Genomic DNA, 22,842 nt, shown 5'->3' with positions numbered 1-22,842 from the left:
GAATAGACAAAAGTACAATAGCCACGTTTAGGATGCCACTAGGTACACTGAGTGTTTGCTAGTATAATGGCTTAGTTTAAAAAAGTTTTAGTGTGCAATGCAGGCAAACGTGCTGCAAATATGTTTACAATAGTGTGAATAGACAAAAGTACAATAGCCACGTTTAGGATGCCACTAGGTACACTGAGTGTTTGCTAGTATAATGGCTTAGTTATAATGAGTTGGAGTGTGCAATGCAGGCAGACGTGCTGCAAATATGTTTACAATAGTGTGAATAGACAAAAGTCCAATAGCCACGTTTAGGATGCCACTAGGTACACTGAGTGTTTGCTAGTATAATGGCTTAGTTATAATGAGTTGGAGTGTGCAATGCAGGCAGACGTGCTGCAAATATGTTTACAATAGTGTGAATAGACAAAAGTACAATAGCCACGTTTAGGATGCCACTAGGTACACTGAGTGTTTGCTAGTATAATGGCTTAGTTATAATGAGTTGGAGTGTGCAATGCAGGCAGACGTGCTGCAAATATGTTTACAATAGTGTGAATAGACAAAAGTACAATAGCCACGTTTAGGATGCCACTAGGTACACTGAGTGTTTGCTAGTATAATGGCTTAGTTTAAAAAAGTTTCAGTGTGCAATGCAGGCAGACGTGCTCTGCAAATGTCTTTGCACTAGTGGGACTATAGCAAAGTCCAATAGCCACGTTTAGGATGCCACTAGGTACACTGAGTGTTTGCTAGTATAATGGTTGAGTTTAAAAAAGTTTGAGTGTGCAATGCAGGCAGACGTGCTGCAAATATCTTTACAATAGTGTGAATAGACAAAAGTACAATAGCCACGTTTAGGATGCCACTAGGTACACTGACTGTTTGCTAGTATAATGGCTTAGTTTAAAAAAGTTGGAGTGTGCAATGCAGGCAGACGTGCTCTGCAAATGTCTTTGCACTAGTGGGACTATAGCAAAGTCCAATAGCCACGTTTAGGATGCCACTAGGTACACTGAGTGTTTGCTAGTATAATGGCTGAGTTAAAAAAAGGTGGAGTGTGCAATGCAGGCAGACGTGCTGCAAATATCTTTACAATAGTGTGAATAGACAAAAGTCCAATAGCCACGTTTAGGATGCCACTAGGTACACTGAGTGTTTGCTAGTATAATGGCTTAGTTTAAAAAAGTTTGAGTGTGCAATGCAAGCAGACGTGCTGCAAATATCTTTACAATAGTGTGAATAGACAAAAGTCCAATAGCCACGTTTAGGATGCCACTAGGTACACTGACTGTTTGCTAGTATAATGGCTTAGTTTAAAAAAGTTGGAGTGTGCAATGCAGGCAGACGTGCTCTGCAAATGTCTTTGCACTAGTGGGACTATAGCAAAGTCCAATAGCCACGTTTAGGATGCCACTAGGTACACTGAGTGTTTGCTAGTATAATGGTTGAGTTTAAAAAAGTTTGAGTGTGCAATGCAGGCAGACGTGCTGCAAATATCTTTACAATAGTGTGAATAGACAAAAGTCCAATAGCCACGTTTAGGATGCCACTAGGTACACTGACTGTTTGCTAGTATAATGGCTTAGTTTAAAAAAGTTGGAGTGTGCAATGCAGGCAGACGTGCTCTGCAAATGTCTTTGCACTAGTGGGACTATAGCAAAGTCCAATAGCCACGTTTAGGATGCCACTAGGTACACTGAGTGTTTGCTAGTATAATGGTTGAGTTTAAAAAAGTTTGAGTGTGCAATGCAGGCAGACGTGCTGCAAATATCTTTACAATAGTGTGAATAGACAAAAGTACAATAGCCACGTTTAGGATGCCACTAGGTACACTGACTGTTTGCTAGTATAATGGCTTAGTTTAAAAAAGTTGGAGTGTGCAATGCAGGCAGACGTGCTCTGCAAATGTCTTTGCACTAGTGGGACTATAGCAAAGTCCAATAGCCACGTTTAGGATGCCACTAGGTACACTGAGTGTTTGCTAGTATAATGGCTGAGTTAAAAAAAGGTGGAGTGTGCAATGCAGGCAGACGTGCTGCAAATATCTTTACAATAGTGTGAATAGACAAAAGTCCAATAGCCACGTTTAGGATGCCACTAGGTACACTGAGTGTTTGCTAGTATAATGGCTTAGTTTAAAAAAGTTTGAGTGTGCAATGCAAGCAGACGTGCTGCAAATATCTTTACAATAGTGTGAATAGACAAAAGTCCAATAGCCACGTTTAGGATGCCACTAGGTACACTGACTGTTTGCTAGTATAATGGCTTAGTTTAAAAAAGTTGGAGTGTGCAATGCAGGCAGACGTGCTCTGCAAATGTCTTTGCACTAGTGGGACTATAGCAAAGTCCAATAGCCACGTTTAGGATGCCACTAGGTACACTGAGTGTTTGCTAGTATAATGGTTGAGTTTAAAAAAGTTTGAGTGTGCAATGCAGGCAGACGTGCTGCAAATATCTTTACAATAGTGTGAATAGACAAAAGTACAATAGCCACGTTTAGGATGCCACTAGGTACACTGACTGTTTGCTAGTATAATGGCTTAGTTTAAAAAAGTTGGAGTGTGCAATGCAGGCAGACGTGCTCTGCAAATGTCTTTGCACTAGTGGGACTATAGCAAAGTCCAATAGCCACGTTTAGGATGCCACTAGGTACACTGAGTGTTTGCTAGTATAATGGCTTAGTTATAATGAGTTGGAGTGTGCAATGCAGGCAGACGTGCTGCAAATATCTTTACAATAGTGTGAATAGACAAAAGTCCAATAGCCACGTTTAGGATGCCACTAGGTACACTGAGTGTTTGCTAGTATAATGGCTTAGTTTAAAAAAGTTTGAGTGTGCAATGCAAGCAGACGTGCTGCAAATATCTTTACAATAGTGTGAATAGACAAAAGTCCAATAGCCACGTTTAGGATGCCACTAGGTACACTGACTGTTTGCTAGTATAATGGCTTAGTTTAAAAAAGTTGGAGTGTGCAATGCAGGCAGACGTGCTCTGCAAATGTCTTTGCACTAGTGGGACTATAGCAAAGTCCAATAGCCACGTTTAGGATGCCACTAGGTACACTGAGTGTTTGCTAGTATAATGGCTGAGTTAAAAAAAGGTGGAGTGTGCAATGCAGGCAGACGTGCTGCAAATATCTTTACAATAGTGTGAATAGACAAAAGTCCAATAGCCACGTTTAGGATGCCACTAGGTACACTGACTGTTTGCTAGTATAATGGCTTAGTAATAATGAGTTGGAGTGTGCAATGCAGGCAGACGTGCTGCAAATATCTTTACAATAGTGTGAATAGACAAAAGTCCAATAGCCACGTTTAGGATGCCACTAGGTACACTGACTGTTTGCTAGTATAATGGCTTAGTTTAAAAAAGTTGGAGTGTGCAATGCAGGCAGACGTGCTCTGCAAATGTCTTTGCACTAGTGGGGCTATAGCAAAGTCCAATAGCCACGTTTAGGATGCCACTAGGTACACTGAGTGTTTGCTAGTAAAATGGCTTAGTTTAAAAAAGTTGGAGTGTGCAATGCAGGCAGACGTGCTCTGCAAATGTCTTTGCACTAGTGGGACTATAGCAAAGTCCAATAGCCACGTTTAGGATGCCACTAGGTACACTGACTGTTTGCTAGTATAATGGCTTAGTTAAAAAGAGTTGGAGTCTGCAATGCAGGCAGACGTGCTCTGCAAATGTCTTTGCACTAGTGGGACTATAGCAAAGTACAATAGCCACGTTTAGGATGCCACTAGGTACACTGAGTGTTTGCTAGTATAATGGCTTAGTTATAATGAGTTGGAGTGTGCAGAGGACAGGAGGGTACAGTGGCAGGATTGTGGGGCTCTGGGTAGAGGAATGGAAGCCTGCCTTTCTATTCCCTCCTAATGGTGAAATGCAGGGAGGAAATCCCTGACCTTGGCTACACAGACGCTGTTGCTTTTTTCAGGACCTGTCACCTATGGCTCTCTGACCCTGCTGGTTTGAGCCCTTAAAAGGAATGCTAGAAAGTGCTCTCCCTAAGCTGTCTAACGCTGTGTATGCAGCGCATACAGCTGTATCGGCGATAGGACTCAGGAGGACGGAGCTGCGACAGTGATGTCTGACACCAAAGACGCAGAAGGCAGATAATGGCGTCCTGGAGGAAAATGTCCGTTTTTATAATGCAGGAACATGTGACATGGACATCCTATCACACATGCCGTTGCTTCTCTGGCTAAAAGTCCACTTAGCTGTGTGTGTGTCTGGGATTGGCTGACATGCTGGCCCGCCCCACTACACGCGCGCGCTTAGGGAAGGAAGACAAGAAAAAAAAAAAAATGGCGATCGCCATTATAGAAACAGCAGTGATCTGAAGGCGCTGTTCACGCACACTATACACTGAAATGTCATAATAGTGTGATTCACAGAGTGACTTACACTATTACAGCAGAAACCAAGCTAGGATTTAGCTGTTTTTTTGCTGCTAGAACCGTTCTCGAACGTTTCTAGAACTATCAAGCTTTTGCAAAAAAGCTCGAGTTCTAGTTCGATCTAGAACATGCCCCAAAATCACTCGAGCCTAGAACTGGAGAACCACGAACCACTAACCGCGCTCAACTCTACTCATTACGCAAATGGTGTATACATGCTACAGTTTAGGCTTAGCAAACTACAGCAACAAATCATGTCTGCTACAAGTATATGATCTAAATTGGAAGCTGTGATCAGGATGATGTAGAACATAATAGATATTACTGTATTGTCAGACTTTGGTATATATTATACCCACTGAACTGATTAGTGGGCTCTGACAAATGCTTTATATTTGAGCTCTTTTCCTCTACTCACCTCTATAGCCTCATTACAATTGTTACAGTAAAAATAAACTAACATCTAATTAGCAATGTATTTGTCTGTTGACAGTTCAGTATCATAGCACATTTAGTACATATGATATCTACAAAATAAGGGTCACTTTATAAACTAAGTCAGTGATTTTATGCTTGATTAAATAGTAATTAAGCTCTGATGAAAAATATGTAGCTTGATTACAATTAATATAATTGCACAAGTCAGTTTGTATCTTCATTTTCTACATGCTGGGCTGAATTGGAATGACAATGATCCTTTAATAATAGTCATGGGATAGAACCACCACACAGATGAAATAATTGAAAACAGGAATTGAAATGAAAGAAGTTTACAAATGAAACTCTGATTCCAAAAAAAAGTTTCTTTTGACAGTCACTATGAATATTTATTCACAGCATTGCATATTAAAAAGATGTGGAGATAGGAATGTTTAGAATGGGAGTTCATTTGGAAAGAAAATCTATATGCATTTGTGTGCTTCATGGAGATGAAAACACTCAGGGGTATGTATATATACAGGAACATTTCCATGCAACATAGACACCAAATCATGTTAGATTTATAATTCGGCTTGTTATACGCACTTGAAAATTGTATGGAAAAACCAGACTTGCTGATGAAAAAATCACTATCAAATTGTAATGTCAAGGAGTTGAATGTGCTGTGAATGTCCTCGGGGAGAGAAGAACCACTCCACTCTTTCAGAAGAACGTCGCTGTCTACAGGTCCATCCCATACCTTAAGGATATCATGTGAGACTTCAGTGTCAAAAACGATAAAGTGAAGGCTGCAAAGGGAAAAAGACCAGACAGAGTATGGAAAGTTTAGATGTAAATAATAAAATATGCATTGCACTGTCACTTGAAATATAATGTTTGGCTGAAACACACTGTAGAAAAAAGACAGCAAACATACTGTAAACGGCACACATACACAAATCAGAGAGAGTTGCTGTACATTATGCACGCTGCCCTGTAAAAATGTCCATCTAGATGTATTTATATCTCATTTAGGCAACTTTGTAGAAAAGATGTATTTTATTTTTTTTCTAACTTTATTGTTGGCATTCTATAGAAAATGAGTTGTAATCTCTCTAAGATATATTGTAGTTCTGTGATACTTTACTGTCCAATGTATAAATATTAATAATCTCCATATCCCCTCTGGTATAGCTTTGAAATCGAGTTTTGAAATGAAAAATCAAGGCGTTTAAAGCAGTCAAATACAGCATTCATTATACTGGTATTTGTTCCATTATGTATGTATTCTAATTTTGTGGAACATCACTCCATAAGCATCAATCATCTCTACACATAGAGGTCGTTTAAATGATGTCCAAACATAATATAATAGTGAAATGCATGTAATAAATTCTAGTAGCCTAAGCCATGGAACATAGGCTTTTGATAGGCATGCAAAGGTTGTCTACTAGAAAATTACAACCCGTTTTAATGTAAAAGTTACCATCAAGCTTACAATGTATAATGTGAAATGACACCAATGCTGAAATATAGAAAGAAAAGCAATTACAACGTTGCATATTAGGGATATTATCCTGTTCGCATTTTTAAAAAAAGTAGTTATTAAAGGGGTTGCAATGTCCGCCATTGTGCATATTTTCTTTTTCTTACTTAAATGCATGCATTTGATGAAAATAATTATTTTTGCAATTGGGCTTAATTTAATATTTTTCATTGTTTGCTCTATTACGCTCACTATAGCTGACTGTTGGATGCATTATTGGGGTGGATCACATTATCTTTATTTTAAAAGATGTGCTCTTTACATGATTTCATTGCACTTACTATTATCTTGGTATAATAAGTTCTTATCTTGCTCTAGTGTCCCGATTGTCTCCCTGCATGTTGAGATCAGTGAAAGCCTGTGGTCTGGAGCCTCTCATCTGGCTCTTTAATTTAAATGGGCTTCATTTCTTTTGGTACTGCAGTGGTTAAGTGTCAGTTTTGCTACTGCAGCTTTTCCTAAGCAGTTCCTTGCTGAGTGATCAGCTGCATTTACTCAGTAGTCACACCCTTCAACTTTAAATGGTGGTGTATCCCAGCATTCCCTGCTGAAGATACAAACTCATTTGAGTCCTGGCCGCCTGTAAGAAAGGTTCTACTAGTTTGGTTCCTGTGCTCAGGCTATACCCTTTTGTTGTTATCTTTTCCCCTGTTTTTCTTTGTTTCTCTGGTGTGTTGTTAGTGTAGCAGTGAGGTCTAGTGAACCCCATCTGCCCCTCACTAGTGAAAGTTACTATAGGGCCTTTATAGGGTCCTATGTTCCTGTTCGGCGACAGTTGCGGAGACTGTATAGGGACTAGTGAGGAGAGAAGGGACAGTTGCAAGTGAGGTTAGGAGGTACCCACCTACCCCTCTCACTAGTTCCAGGGCCTCACAAGTTTGTGTGTCCCCAGTGCTCCCCTTTTTCTGGTGTTTTTTGTTGTTCATCAGACGCACGTAGGTCTGAACGCATCCCACCATGTTTGCTACACCTGGCAAGTGTGACATCTAGTTATTGCAGCTTCCCTCACAGACCGCACAAATCTTTTGTCCATAAAATGGCTGCTGATGGAGGAACAAGTCAGCAGAATGGTCCAAGAACCTTATCCAATCGAAAACTTAATATGATAAAAAGCTGCTTTTCTATCGGAGGAGGCTGATAGACAGGTCTGGTCTCATATTCCTGTACAAGCTGCTATTTTATGGATTGAGATCTGTGCAGCCTGTGAGCAAAACTCCAGTAACAAAAGCAGGAGGCAAACTGGTAATACTGATATAATAATAAGTGCCATAGGATCATACCCTCAACAAATATGTTAAAGTGAAGATAATGTGACAACCTGCTAACTCATACTGCAGCCAGCAATAAACAGTATAATACAGAGGCTATAGAAGGTAAATGGTACGACCTTTTTTCACAAAGTCTAATAGTTAAAATGAGTTTTAAACCCAATTGCATGTATATAGGTAAGAATATAAAGTTAACAAATATGGAGAACCCCTTTAATTATCTATTTAAAGCCTTAACCTGTATTCACATATTGATGTGGTATTTCTCAGTGCTGTCTAGTTTTATCTCAGACAGCACTCGGAAATAAAGAGCAGAATGGATGTATTCACATATCTATTAAAATCACTGGTCCAAGAGGGAGATCCGTGTGACTCAGAGCATCTTCTATGCTGGGGATCCGTAACACACAGATACAAATCAGTCTACTGATTTGTGGCTTTAGTTTGTATCTGTGTCTCACAGGTCTGTTGCTCAGTGATACATTTGAATAAACCCTGTACGTTCCAGATACATTTTTTTAGTGCTTAGTAGCAAGCTCACCTCTTCCGTCAAAAAATGAATGAGTAAAATTACAGGACAAAATAGAATACAACTGAAATACAACTAGGATGCCACCTGATAAAAAAAATTGGTTTGTTTTTTTCAGATGATAATGTAATGTCCCGGTCCAGATTTTGTCTGTTCCTTTAAGTACATTCACTTATATGTAATATTGTGTTATATGTTATAAGTAAAGCATTTCTCATTTGTTGTGTTCTAGCACCATCTACTGGTGAAAACTGTAAGAATCTGAAGTGTGCATTGGGAGTTATCCTATTGGCCAGTTCTTGGTCACATGGCTCAATAGATGTAGCTATTCTGTCTGGAAAGAACTGGAATGTTCTGGTTCTGGCTGAGACTCCTTTGAGGGTAGACATTATATGGAGAGTCTTTTCACCACAAGACTCCTACTAGGTCCAAGGCCTAGAATTTCATCATTTCCTGACTTTTACAGCCAATATGCTGAAGGCTTCCTATCCTGACATTGTGCATCTCTTCAGACAGTAGGGCATACTGACTATATACCAGACCCTACTGCACGCAGATTGGGGAAGTTTGAGGGTCTCCCACCCCACTGCAATATTAGTGGCTTGCATGCCATTGTCCACGCACCAGCCGTCCGGTCCATGTAGCGTGCTGGGCAACTTTCTACATTTGCTTACAAGTACTGCACGTGTCTGAACTAGCAGTGAAATTAACCCCAGGACTCCAGGTCTGTACCATCTTATTATCATATCTACCCTCTAAGCTACAAGAGTCTCTGAACCTGCTTCTAAAAGTATACCAGTATTACTTCTGAAACAAATCGTGCTCTTAAATCTCCAGAACAATAATTGCACTTCAGTATTTAACTCCAGGCTGTATTTGCTGTGTCCAACCCACAAAAGACTGTGAAACATATATTAGGTGTTGATTTTCTTTGTTCCTGCTGTATTAAAGCAACTGCTATCCCCGAGACCATGTCTGTGGATTGTCCATCGGCTGTGGATACTGTGCGGGGGTGGATAGCAGGGAACATTAGGGCATTGTAGACCACCCAGGAAACACAGCTTCTGCACCTTCATGCCAGAACAGCAACTGTGACCTATAGAACATTTGGGGTCCCCTGTCCCTGGGCTCTTACAATAACATAACAAGGATGTGTGAATACAGCCTTATGGTGGCTACAGACATTAAATAAATATAGTTTGATGGTTGAACAAACATTGGAAGAACAATCAATATGTAAAAGCAGCCATACACATTTTAGACCATATCAGTAGCTACAGACGCTCAAACTGGCCATACATCAATACCATATGTTCGATGTATAGAGGCCAAAAAAATAATGATCATTCTGGGAATATTCTTTCAAAGCAAACTCATTCATGGATGAAAGATTTTTCATTCAATTAAAAGATCTTTTGTCCAATTATCAGAAGAAAAATTCAAGCTTAATTTCAGATGATGGTTTATGATGGGTTTGCTAAAATGATTGTGTTTAAATTTTACATGCCGAACATTCATTAAGGTTGAAATCATCCATTTTCATCAATTGACAGGTACATATATAGAAAAAAAAAATTTCACGTGTCTAGGCACATTTACTGACCAGACTAGTCAATGCAAATAGCAAGCAGCTTTTGTATCCATCCACTATGTCAGGCAAACAAAGTTTCAAAAAGAGCCAGTGACAGCCACAATTTGCACATGTATTGGCTTGAGTTTTACACTGCTTTTGTGACCCTAGCCTTAGTCTAGTGTATGAACACCTTTAGAAATAACATATACAGTTCCATATGATACACATTGTAAGATAAATAACACTAGTGATACCTAATTGTCTTCCCAGGGTCTGCTTCAAGAATCCAAGTGCAGTGTAAATTATTTTCATAAGGTGCAGGATAACCTGGAGATAGAATGCGTCCAGATGCAGCAGCATATATTCGACCACCACATTCAGCTGCATACATAAAATAGTTTTTACAAATCAGTTACAATTAATTTATTATATCAATCCATCAATATATAGCTAAATGGGAATATCTATGTAAATAGCAAAAGCAAAAAATAAATCTATGCAATATCTATAGTAATTAATACACAGTATATTATATAATATGTAACAATAGGGATGAGCGAGCCTGATTCACACTGCTTACTATTCAATCAGCATGCTCAGTAACTCTTTCGAATACCATTGGTACTCGAGCTAAATGTTCGAATCTCTGTTCTTATGTGTTCTGATACAGCCACCAGCCACCACAATCCCTAACATCTGCATGCAATATACAGCAGACATCGCCTGGCAAACATCTTTCCTTCTTTCCAGCCACCACAGTCCTCATGTGGTGTGCAGTTCAGATTGCTTAGCAACGTCCATTACATGTGCACCATCAAAATGTTCTCACCGGGCTAAGGCGGGCTTTGCATGTTGCGACATCGCAAGCCGATGCTGCGATGTCGCACGCGATAGTCCCCGCCCCCGTCGCAGGTACGATATCGTGTGATAGCTGGCGTAGTGAAAATTATCGCTACGCCAGCTTCACATGCACTCACCTGCCCTGCGACTGTCGCTCTGGCCGGCGACCCGCCTCCTTCCTAAGGGGGCGGGTCGTGCAGCGTCATAGCGACGTCACACGGCAGGCGGCCAATAGCGGTGGAAAGGCGGAGATGAGCAGGATGTAAACATCCCGCCCACCTCCGTCCTTCCGCATAGCCGTCGGCGGCAGGTAAGGAGATGTTCCTTGCTCCTGCGGCTTCATACACAGCGATGTGTTCTGCCGCAGGAACGAGGAACAACATCGTACCTGTCGTGGCACCGGCATTATGGAAATGTCAGTGAATGCAACGATGATACGATAACGACGTTTTTGCGCTCGTTCATCGTATCATCTAGCATTTACACAGTACGATGTCGAAAGTGACGCCGGATGTGCGTCACTTTCGATTTGACCACACCGACATCGCACTTGCGATGTCGCAACGTGCAAAGCCGCCCTTAAAGCAACTGTGCAATTAGTTCTTTTTGAGTCCTCCTTTTGCAAAAGAGAGAGTGAGATTTATTTTCCAAAACAGGGACTCAGGTGGAACTCACCATACTGAAAGAACATTTGGATGGTACACATGGATCGGGAGATGCCGGGCGATGCCAGCTGCACGCCGGATGATAGGGACTGTGGTTGGTGGGAAGATGGAACAGATGTTGTGGTGCAATATTTGCTGCCTGCTGCACATGGATTATGGGGCCTATGGTAGGCGTGGGCTGTATCAGGGCAGGTAACAGAACTGAAACTCAAGAAAAATATGCTTGAGTCACCCTTTGGTTCCTAATGTGCTTGGTACTTGAGTCAAGAATTTCCAAGCATTTGACATGCTTAGTTTGAGTACTGAGCACCCAAGCAGTTTTGTGCTCCCTCATCACTGGTAATAAACAATATTTATACTGGCAGAACTGAACATTTTATTCTATCTTTTCAAGGAACAACACTGTAAGTATGACACTTTCATACAATGTAAAGTAGTCAGTGTACGGCTTGAATAATAGTGTAAATTTAGTGCGCTCTCTAAATAACTCAACACACAGCCATTAATGTCTAAACCGCTGTCAACAAAAGTGAGTACACTCCTATGTGAAATTAGCCAAACTGTGACCAAGTAGCCATTTTTCCTCCTATGTGTCATGTGACTCATTAGTGTTATTAGGTCTCAGGTGTAAATGGGGATCAGGTGTATTCAATTTATTGCTATTGCTCAAACACTCTAACACTCTCTCATACTGGTCACGGGTAGTTCAGTGTGGCCCGCCATGGCAAAACAATTTCTGAGGATCAGAAAAAAAGATTGCCTAGGCTATAAAAAGATTACAAACATCTTGAAACTAAGCTACAGCACAGTGGCCAAGATGATACAGCAGTTTAACAAGACTGGTTCCATTCAGAACTGGTCGACCAAACAAATTAAGTGCACATGCTCAGAATCATATCCAGAATTATTTTTTTCAAAGCAAACATTTGAGTGAATTGCTTCAGATTTTAAATGGGGTGTGTTAGCCTGTCAGTGCTCAGGATACATGCTGCACACTGAACCAAATTGGTCTGCATGGCAGTCATCCCAGAAGGAAGCCTTCTTCTAAAGGTGATGCGCAAGAAAGCCTGCAAACAGTTTGATAAAAAAGCAGACTAAGAACATGGATTACTGAAATCATGTCCTGTTTTCTGATGAGATCAAGATGAACTCATTTTGGTTCAGATGTTGTCAAGCATTGTATGGCAGCAGCCAGGTGAGGAGTACAAAGATAAATGTGTGGGAGTGTTATGGTTTGGAGATGCATGAATGCTGATGGCTGTAAGGAGCTACAATTTATTGAGGGAATCATGAATTCCAACATGTACTGGGATAAAATAAATCAGAGGGCCACAGGGCAGGATTCCAAAATGATAACGATCCCAAACACACCACTAAGATGATTAATTCCTTGCTAAAGAAAGTGAAAATAAAAGGTGCTGAATTGACCAAGCATGTCTCCAGACCTAAACCCTATTGAAAAGCTGTGGGACATCCTCAAACAGAAGGTGGAGGAATGGAAGGTGTCAACTTGCTCTGTGATATCATCATGGGGGAGTGGAAGAAGATTTCAGTCGCAACCTGTGAAACGCTAATGAACTCCATGTTCAAGAGAGTTAAGACAGTGTTTGAAAATAATGGCATTTGTTGAGTTATTTAAAGGGCACACCAAACTTACACTGTTATACAACCTCTACAGTGAATACTTTAAAATGTATCACAGTGTCATATCTTTCGTGTTGTCCCATGACTATATAATAAAATATTTACAAAAATGTGAGGGTGTACTCACTTTTGTGATATAATGTATATCATGTGTTTCCATAAATGCATGCTATCATATGCCATTTGCGAGACCTTTAAAAAATAAAATAGACAAGGAGCACATATGACTGTATAATATTACCATTGCACGTTGGCAGAGGCTTATTCCATACTCTCCGGTCGCCACTTAAACATGTCAAAATGCTGCTCCCGTGCATTGTATATCCAGGATTGCAACTATACATAATAGTTGTATCAGCAAAATGACCTTCATCACGTATCTTATAGCCATAATTTGGTATTCCAGGATCTTCACATTTTATAAGGTCAAAACCTGCAACATAATAAAAATTATATTTGTAGTAATAGGAAATCACATGGTAATATAATGACAAAATGGCAGTAATAAATCATCTGAAATAGCAGTACCATTTATGTTGTCAGGCACCAGCGTTATCTACAATGTGTCTCCTAACCAATATCTCAAAGGTCTAAATGAATATGATTAAAAAATGCAGATTCTCCCACAAAAAACATGGTGAATACCCCAATAGGTTCCCAAAGCAACACATGGGAACCACAATTTAGAAGCTACCTGTAGGCAACAAAACTATTAATACCCCACACACACTTCTGAACACTGCGAACATTGCACGTAACTCATCTGAATTTACTAAAGCATGCAGATATATATTAATATATATTAATATATATATATATATATATTAATATATATATATATATATATATATATATATATATATATATATATATATATTAATATATATATATATATATATATATCAATATATATATATATATATATATATATATATATATATATATATATATATATATATATATATGCAGTATGAATATAAACCAGCAATTCAGAAAAAAAATGTCTATTTTTATGTCATTCACCAAGTGGTAAAAGGGATAAAACATCTTTATTCTTTGGGTCAGTACAGTTAAAATGATACTACATTTGTGTAATTTATTTTTTGCCACTTTTACACAATAAAAGCAATTTGAAAGAAAAAAAATGTTTTTTGCATTTCTCTATTCTAAAAGCTAAAGCTTTTTATTTTTCCACTGATTAATTTTTAGGACAGCTTGTTTTTTGTGAGACAAAATGACATTTTCAAAAATATCATTTCTATTTCAATGCAACGTTTTGATTGCTTTTTATTCCACTTTTATTTCGGACGAATCTGTAAAAAAGCATTGTTTCTTGCAATGTTTTTTATTTATTTATTTTATGGTGTCGACTGCAGGGGTTAAATAGTGTACAATTTTATAGGTTGTGTTGTTCTGGACTCAGCAATACCAAATATGTGTACTTTACTAATTTATTTTTATTTTTACGTAAATTTGTGTATTTATTGGAGTAATATTTTCTGTTGTTTGGGTTTTTTTTATAATTTTTGCAATATTTTTTGTAATTTTTTTTTTACATCTTAACTTAGTCCCTCAGTGGGACTTTAACTTTGGTTCTGATCATTGGTCTCATGAATTGCAATAGATATGTATTGTAATACACAAGACCTGTCAGATTATACTTACAAAATGCCTGTTAGACTCTGCCTATGGCCTGAAACACACATCCGTTAAATACGTGCTTGTTTGTTCCGTTTCCGTATATACCGGAGACACGGACAAACATGCACCAATGATAATCTATGTTTGAGGTCACACGTGCGTTATTTCATAATGTCCGTGTGTACGTGTCCATGATCCGTATGTTTCCGTGTTGCACGGAAGCATGTCCATTTTCTGCACGGAGCACGCACACACAGACCCAATGAAAGTCTATGGGTATGAGCGCACACGTAAGTAAACACGTATGCATCTCCCTATGGTACGTGTCCGTGTGGTGCTTTTTTCTAGCGATGTCGGTCATTCTTTCTTTTTCTGTGTATGTCGGTCAATCTCCCTCAGTCCATCAGTCGATCTCTCTGTCTTGTCTGTCCCTCTCTCTCTCTCTGTCCATGTTGGTCAGTCTCCCCCCTCTCTCATACTTACCGTTCCCCTATCACCGGCGCGGCGCTGCACAGCTGTTAAATAAATTCCAGCGGCTTTTACTATTTTGAAAAAGCCGGCTGCTCATTAATGAATCTCGTATTCCATGCTTTTCCCGTCCACTGGTGCCTATGATTGGTTGCAGTGGGACACGCCCACACGCTGAGTGATAGCTGTCTCACTGCAACCAATCACAGCCGCCGGTGGGCGGATCTATACTGTGCAGTAAAAAAATAAATAAGTAATTAAAAAAACACAACGTGCAGTCTCCCCATTTTGATACCAGCCAGGGTAAAGTCACACGGCTGAAGGCTGGTATTCTCAGGATGGGGAGCTCCACGTTATGGGGAGCCACCCAGCCTAACAATATCAGCCAGCAGCCGCCCAGAATTGCGCATCCATTAGATGCAACAGTTCTGGGACTCTACGCGGCTCTTCCCGAATTGCCCTGGTGCATTGGCAATCGGGGTAATAAAGAGTTAATGGCAGCCCATAGCTGCCACTAAGTCCAAGATTAATCATTGCAGGCGTCTTCCCGAGATACCTTCCATAATTAATCTGTAAGTTACAGTAAATAAACGCACACAACGAAAAATCCTTTATTTACAATAATAAACAATAACAAATACCCTCGTTCACCAATTTATTAAGCCCCAAAAACCCATCCATATCCGGCGAAATCCACGGAGGTCCCACGTCGCTTCCAGCTCTGCTACATGAAGGTGACAGGAGCTGCAGAAGAACACCGCCGCTCCTTTCAGCTCCACACAGCAACTGAGGTGAGAAGCGCAATCAGCGATGATGTCACTCAGGTTACTCGTGGCCACTGCTGGATCCTCCACCTGTGACAGCAAGTCACCCGAGTGACAGCAATGAAGTCACAGGTGAGTTGCGGTCTCGGGTGGAGGATCCACCTAGCCGCGGGTAGCCTGAATGACGGTAGCGTTAATCGCGCTGCTCACTTCAGTCACTCAGGGGATTAGCGGTCACCAGTGAGTCCTTCACGGGTGACCGCTAATCAGTACACGACACAGACAGATCCGCAGTATGACAATGAAGTTGGGTGAAGTTCACCCGAGTTCATTCTTAGCGCGCAACTCTGTATGCTGTCAGCGGGTATGTATCAACGTCATTTAGCATCACACACGCAACATTTCACACAGGCATCACACTCACATGTCAGTTCTGAATCTCACGCACACACGGGAATTACACACACACACACGCGGTTAGCATACGCCGTTCACACGAATGCCACACGGACAATGAAAATGGACACAAAAATGAATAACGGACCTGAAAAACGGCCCATATTACACATGCGTGCTTTTCACGAATGTGTGTTTCAGGCCTATAGCTGTGCCTCCCCATAGTCTATAACAGTCCACCATACCTGGCACACCAGCAGGCAATTGTTTGACCTCCAAGTGCCATGACAAACCTTAAGCTCCCTCCCTTGCTCCCTCCCACAACCTTCTAAATGCCACAATTGCTATTGATTGCAGCTTGTAGAAGGTTAATCAGCCAAGGGCAGTTGAGCCAAGCTCCTGAGGTGATCGTGCAGGGAAGTGATGATATTTCAACATATTTCAGCACCTTCCACACAATCATGAATGACTGACCGATTACAGTGATAAGAAAGCTGAGGGCGCTGAAACCTGTCCCTGTATTTCTGTCCGTGACAGTCAGCTGTCAGTGACTGCTGTCATTAAGAAGCTGTCACTGTCTGTTTTTACACAATGATAGTTTTAATCTATGATGTACATAGCATGTCAATTTGTGGGAAATGACACTGGCTCATGATGTGTCATCTACATCTTAAATCATTAAGCGGTTAAACAAATTAGTTTTTTCTTCTTTGTTCAGAAAATATGTATTGAGTAAGTGAGATGCTATACATGATCAATGTATACATATTTGAATAACTCCATTATAGTTAATTAGATACTGAGGTGAAATAATAGATATGCAATTTATCTCTTGAGAGAAGAAGAGGACATGAACTCTAATGCCACCTACTGAAAGTATCAATCCTAAAAGTCAATATTGCCTCTTTAACGAGTCTTGCCATATGAGTTAGGATGTCCCTAGAGTTCAAGTCCTCTTCCTTTTTGAAGAGGCATTTTGCATATTTAATTTCCCAGAGGAGCATGCATGGTGTTTAAGTCTCCTCATACTGTCATGCCAGACCTGGCATGTCACTTTACATAAAGAGAATCCTTACAGCTTGGATCCTAAAACAATATATACATTTATGTAAATATACTTTTTCTCATTGCAGTACTGTTATATTTATATATTTTATCAGATCCAGGAGTTCCAAAAGTTTGGAATTGCCATAAAATTCTATTGTCTGTTGTGGTTGACAGCTGTCACCAACATTACAATTATCTAGGGTAATTATTCATCGCTATAATTTAACAGCGATTTTGCAAAAGGTAATTATTTGTTAGAGAATTGAAATAATTTAATCGGCATTACTGCGTAATAGATGCAGAAGAACAATTACTTTGACAATGATCAGATAAAGAATTAATCAGATTATATTCATTGTACATTTCTGGCCATGAAATTGTTTTATCCGCCATAGAAGTTCTAAATCAAAATGTTCAGGTATAATTATTCTTCACAAATTAAAATATAATTTATAACATATTGAACATGTATTTTCTCCAAAATGTTATGTTTTAACTCCTTGTTAGATTGTTGCATAGCTTGAATTTACCCTAAACTATCTGTTACTATACCATGATGTGCGTTTTCTTTATCGCAGTCTTGGGAGCCCATTCATTGAAACTGTCAGATTAACAGCAGAAGGGAGACTGTGTTACACTTTTCCCAACCTGCCACAATTTCTGGAATCAGAGATATTTCTAATACATATAATTTAATCCTAACATACCTAGGCAGTTTGAGAGAGATGAGCAAATTGAATCAATGCAAATCAAATTTGTTTTCAACTTTAGGAAATTTGTTGTATTCTGGCAAATTCAATCAATTTTGAATTTTCTTTAAGCAAATCATTAGTATAGAGAGAATATATTCATCACTATTCATTACTCGCATGAATATTAAGGTATTCGGGCTATTCGTTACATGTCAAGTATTTTGGTATTGTCTTATGAGTTTCAAGTCACTTTCCTACATGTTTGGCGCTTGTTTTTCAGCCACTAAAAATGTGGGGATTGCCTGCCAATCATTGCTACTGGCATTACTGCGATTGGTAAGCTCAGTAAAAAAAAAAAAGAAGACATGCGGTCACCCGCCTAGTTGTGATACCCAGCACAGGTAAAGTAGGTAGCTGTGGGCTGCAGCCCCCAGCTGTGTGCTTTATCTTGGCTGGTTATCAAAAATAGAAGTTCCCCCAGCCTGTTTTTTTAATTATTTAATTAAATAATAAAAAAAACAATGTGGGCTTCTGCTAATTTTTGATAACAGTACAGATAAAGCAGACAGTTGGGGACTAATATTCTTAGGCTGGGAAAGTCAATTGTTATTAGGCCCTCCCCAGCCTAAAAATACTAGCCCGCAGCAGCCCCATAATTGGCACATCCATTAGATGCACCAATTGTGGTGCTTTACCCAACTCAACCCGATTGCTTTGGTGCGGTGGCAACTGTGGTAACATATGGGGATGATGTCTTCTGTAATTTTTCAGAAATCACACCTGTCATCAAGCCCTGGGTTATAATGGAGAGGTCTCTATGAGACCCTTCCATTACTAATCCTGTAAGTAAAAAGTAAAACATATAAACACACAAAAATTCTTTATTTTAAATAAAAAAAACACCCTCTTTCTCCAATTTATTAACCCAAAACACCCCCACAGGTCCGGTGTAATCAACATGATGTCTCTTGACCTTCCTAGCTCTGCTACATCTGGCGGTCATGATGAGCAGTGACATAAGAACATGTGACTGATCACCACAGCCTCTGGGACACATTGAGAGCAGCATGTTAGCTGACAAAAGTAAACTCATGTAAATTCAGTGCCGGACTGTCTGACTGTGTGTTATGGCAGTAACGCAGTCTGACAGTCTGGCACTGAGTTCGCCTGAGGTCATTTCTGTTGGTTCTGATGGTACCCTCTTTGTGAACCAACAGCTGTGACCTCAGGTGAACTCAGTGCCAGACTGTGTGACATGGTGCCAGCGCAGACTGATAGTCTGTTTGTTGTGAGACCCAGAAACCATAAAGGAGCCTTTAAAGTAGACTTTAAGGTTACTGGTGTTCTCAGCCATGGGGTCTCATGGCAGCTTTCAACCCAGTAACTTTAGGGGAGCCTTTAAGTTTTCTGGAAAACCTTGAGAACCACTGTAAGTGACCTCAGGTGAACTCCGTGCTGGACTTTTGGACTGTGATGCTACTGTGACAAGCAGTCAGACAGTATGGCACTAAATTCACCTGAGGTCACTTCTGACAGCTTCCACACTGCTCTCAGTGTGCCCTGGTAGCCAGGGTGAGCGTTCATATGTTCTAATGTCACCGCTCACCATGGCGTTTGGATGTAGCAGACCCGTGATCATCCTTGGATATCATGAAGATTACGTCGGACCTGAGGGGTTAATAAATAGGTGAAAGGGAGTGATTTTTTTAAAATAATTTTAAATAAAGGATTGTAGTATTTTCTTTTTCATTACAGAGTTGGTAATGGGATGGCGTCTCATAGACACTCACCCATTACTAACCCAGGGCTTGATGACAGCTGTGATTTTTGACAAATCATAGCTGACATCATCCCCATATAACACCCCATTGCAACCACACCTGGAAATCGGGATGAGCCGGGTAAAGTGCCACTATTGTCACATTTAATGGATGATTGTGGGGTGGCTGTGGGCTACTGCTTTTAGGTTGAGGAGGGCCTAATAACCATGTACCTTCCCAACCTGAAAATACCAGTCCCCAGTTGTCTGCTGAATCTGTGCTGGTTATCAAAAATGGGTAGGAGCCAACATTATTTTTAAATTATTTATCTATATATTTAAAAAAACAAAAAAAAAAACAAAAAACATCATAGGGGAGTCTTTACTTTTTATAACCAGCCAAGATGAAACACACAGCTACAGCCCCCAGCTTTCTACTTCACATGTGCTGGTTATCACAAATAGCCAGTAGACTGGACATAATATTTGTATATGTGCCTGCCAATCACAGCAGCAATGACAGTAGCAAAGATGGCTACAGTATTCCTGTGATTGGCAGGCAATCCCTGCATGTTTAGTGGCTGAAAATCAGGTGGCAAACATGGAGGAAGGGACATGAGACTCACGAGGAAAATACCAAAATACTTGATAAGTAAAAAATATCCCGATTACCTTAATATTTGTGCAAGTAATAAATATTAACAAAAATGTTCACTGATCACTATTAATTTCATCTTAAGAAAATGTAGCCTAGACACAATGTAAAAACCAATCTTAATAGAGCTAGTAGAATTAAAGCAACTTAGCATCTACTCCAACATATTCTTATCCTGAACACAATTCTAGCATAAGTTAATTTTAATATTGACTATTATTTAGACTATGTTCAAATAAGAATCATATTTCCATTTGTAATGGAACTATGATCACTGCAATGTCATTTTCACACTTCAGTTTTTGTTGAGTTTTTTTACACCTTCCCGACATTGGATGTATCAGTATGTCCTATTTTGTAGGGAATTCTTGTAAATGGATGAATAGGTAAAACTTTGTGATACGATGGGAACAGAAGATGTCAGAATAGAGCGATGCAAAAACATTTTAATATAATCACTACAATCATAGTGAACTGAGGAATGCACCCGTGCTATCACTTTACCAAACAGTAAGTGATATAAAATGAAAAAAATAAAATTTCTGAATTGCTGGTTTTTGTTCATTCTGCCTAACAAAAATTGGAATAGAAATCGATCAAAAACATTTTGTGCCTGAATATGGTACCACTGAATGTATCAACTTATCCCAGGAATAACAAACCCTCACATGACTCTGTTGGCACAAAAATGAAAAAATGTCAGTTCTCAAAATATTTTTAATTAAAAACGTTTAAAAAGCATTGTTTTAGTGTGTGAGAGCAGCCAAACATAAAAAAAAACATGAAAAAAAACAATGTAAACCTGGTACTGCTGTAATTGCACCGACCCCCACGTATAAACTGCATTATCATTTATACCACAATATTACTGTCATAAATTTAAAGCAAATAAATTCTGTTGATTTGTTTATTCTGTCTCCAAAAGATTGCAGTAAGGCATGGCTCACATGTTGAGCCCTTACACCAGGGTTTACATGTAAATCTGTGAAATAGATGATTCAGATGGAACCCCCAATGGAAGATTCCTTATAAATGAGGCAGATGGAGACACTGTGGATTGTCTTTGGTGTATAATCCATTGGTGTTCGTCTTTTAAGCAATCATAAAAGCTCGGTTGACACAGGTCTGTTCACTTCTGAAAAGACAGACATCAATGAACAGAAGCCACACTGGGTCTAGCATAATAAGTTTGTTGCCTTATTACAACCCCTGGCAAAAATTATGGAATCACCTGGCTCTGAGGATGTTCATTCAGTTGCTTACTTTTGTTTAAAAAAAGCAGATCACAGACATGGCACAAAACTAAAGTAATTTCAAATGGCAACTTTCTGACTTTAAGAAACACTAAAAAAAATTATGAAAACATAATCTGCTAGCCAGTAACGGTTACGTTTCAAGACCAAACAGGGGGAAAAATTATGGAATCACTCAATTATGAGGAAAAAATGATGGAATCACCCTGTAAATTTTCATTTCCAAAACTAACACCTGCATCAAATAAGATCTGCTCGTTAGTCTGCATCTAAAAAGGAGTGATCACACCTTGAAGAGCTGTTGCATCAAGTGGACTGACATAAATCATGGTTCCAACACGAGAGATGTCAATTGAATCAAAAGAGAGGATTATCAAACTCTTAAAAGAGGGTAAATCATCACGCAATGTTGCAAAAGATGTTGGTTGTTCACAGTCAGCTGTCTAAAATACAAACAACATGGGAAGGTTGTTAAAGGCAAACATACTGGTAGACCAAGGAAGACATCAAAGTGTCAAGACAGGAAACTTAAAGCAATATGTCTCCGAAACAGGAATGCACAACAAAATAAATGAGGAACGAATGGGAGGAAACTGGAGTCAATGTCTGTGACCGAACTGTAAGAAACCGCCTAAAGGAAATGGGATTTAGATACAGAAACGCTAAACAATAAAAAGATGACTGCCTGATGAGAACTTGAAAATTTCCACAGTCATTGATGATATGGGGCTGCATTTCAGGTAAATGCACTGGGGAGATGGCTGTCATTACATTTTCAATAAATGCCCAACTTTACATTGAAATTTTGAACACTTTTCTTATCCCATCAATTGAAAGGATCTTTGGGGATGATGAAATCATTTATCAAATTGATAATGCATACTGCCATAGAGCAAAACTGTGAAAACATTCCTTGAAGGAAGACACATAAGGTCAATGTCATGGCCTGCAAATAGTCCGGATCTCAATCCAATTGAAAATCTTTGTTGAAAGTTGAAGAAAATGGTCCATGACAAGGCTCCAACCTGTAAAGCTGATCTGGCAACAGCAATCAGAGAAAGTTGGAGCCAGATTGATGATGAGTATTGTTTGTCACTCATTAAGTCAATGCCTCAGCTGCAAGCTGTTATAAAAGCCAGAGGTGGTGCAACAAAATACTAGGGATGTATTGGAGTATTCTTTTGTTTGTTTTTCATGATTCCATACTTTTTTCTTCAGAATTGAGTGATTCCATAATTTTCCCCCTGTTTGGTCGACTGTACCTGCAGAGAAGACCAAGATGGAAGACA

The 22,842-nt window shown here is 39.5% G+C and overlaps 1 protein-coding gene across 2 annotated transcripts in view; it reads right to left on the bottom strand.

Moving 5' to 3' along the window:
* The window catches only part of CSMD1 (CUB and Sushi multiple domains 1), a 2,926,925-nt gene that overhangs the window by 677,737 nt on the left and 2,226,346 nt on the right, over positions 1 to 22,842 (bottom strand). For both annotated transcript variants that reach the window (XM_075340315.1, XM_075340314.1), the window contains exons 24-26: positions 13,120 to 13,311; positions 9,984 to 10,110; positions 5,420 to 5,622 (exon numbers count right to left, since the gene is read on the bottom strand). In XM_075340315.1, coding sequence (XP_075196430.1) covers positions 5,420 to 5,622; positions 9,984 to 10,110; positions 13,120 to 13,311 — 522 coding nt within the window. The remainder of the gene's footprint in view (positions 1 to 5,419; positions 5,623 to 9,983; positions 10,111 to 13,119; positions 13,312 to 22,842) is intronic.

The sequence above is a fragment of the Anomaloglossus baeobatrachus genome, chromosome 3, assembly GCF_048569485.1.
Source record: "Anomaloglossus baeobatrachus isolate aAnoBae1 chromosome 3, aAnoBae1.hap1, whole genome shotgun sequence".
Lineage (NCBI taxonomy): Eukaryota > Metazoa > Chordata > Amphibia > Anura > Aromobatidae > Anomaloglossus > Anomaloglossus baeobatrachus.
Note: the sequence above shows the minus strand (reverse complement) of the source record. Positions and strands in the feature narration are given on the sequence as shown.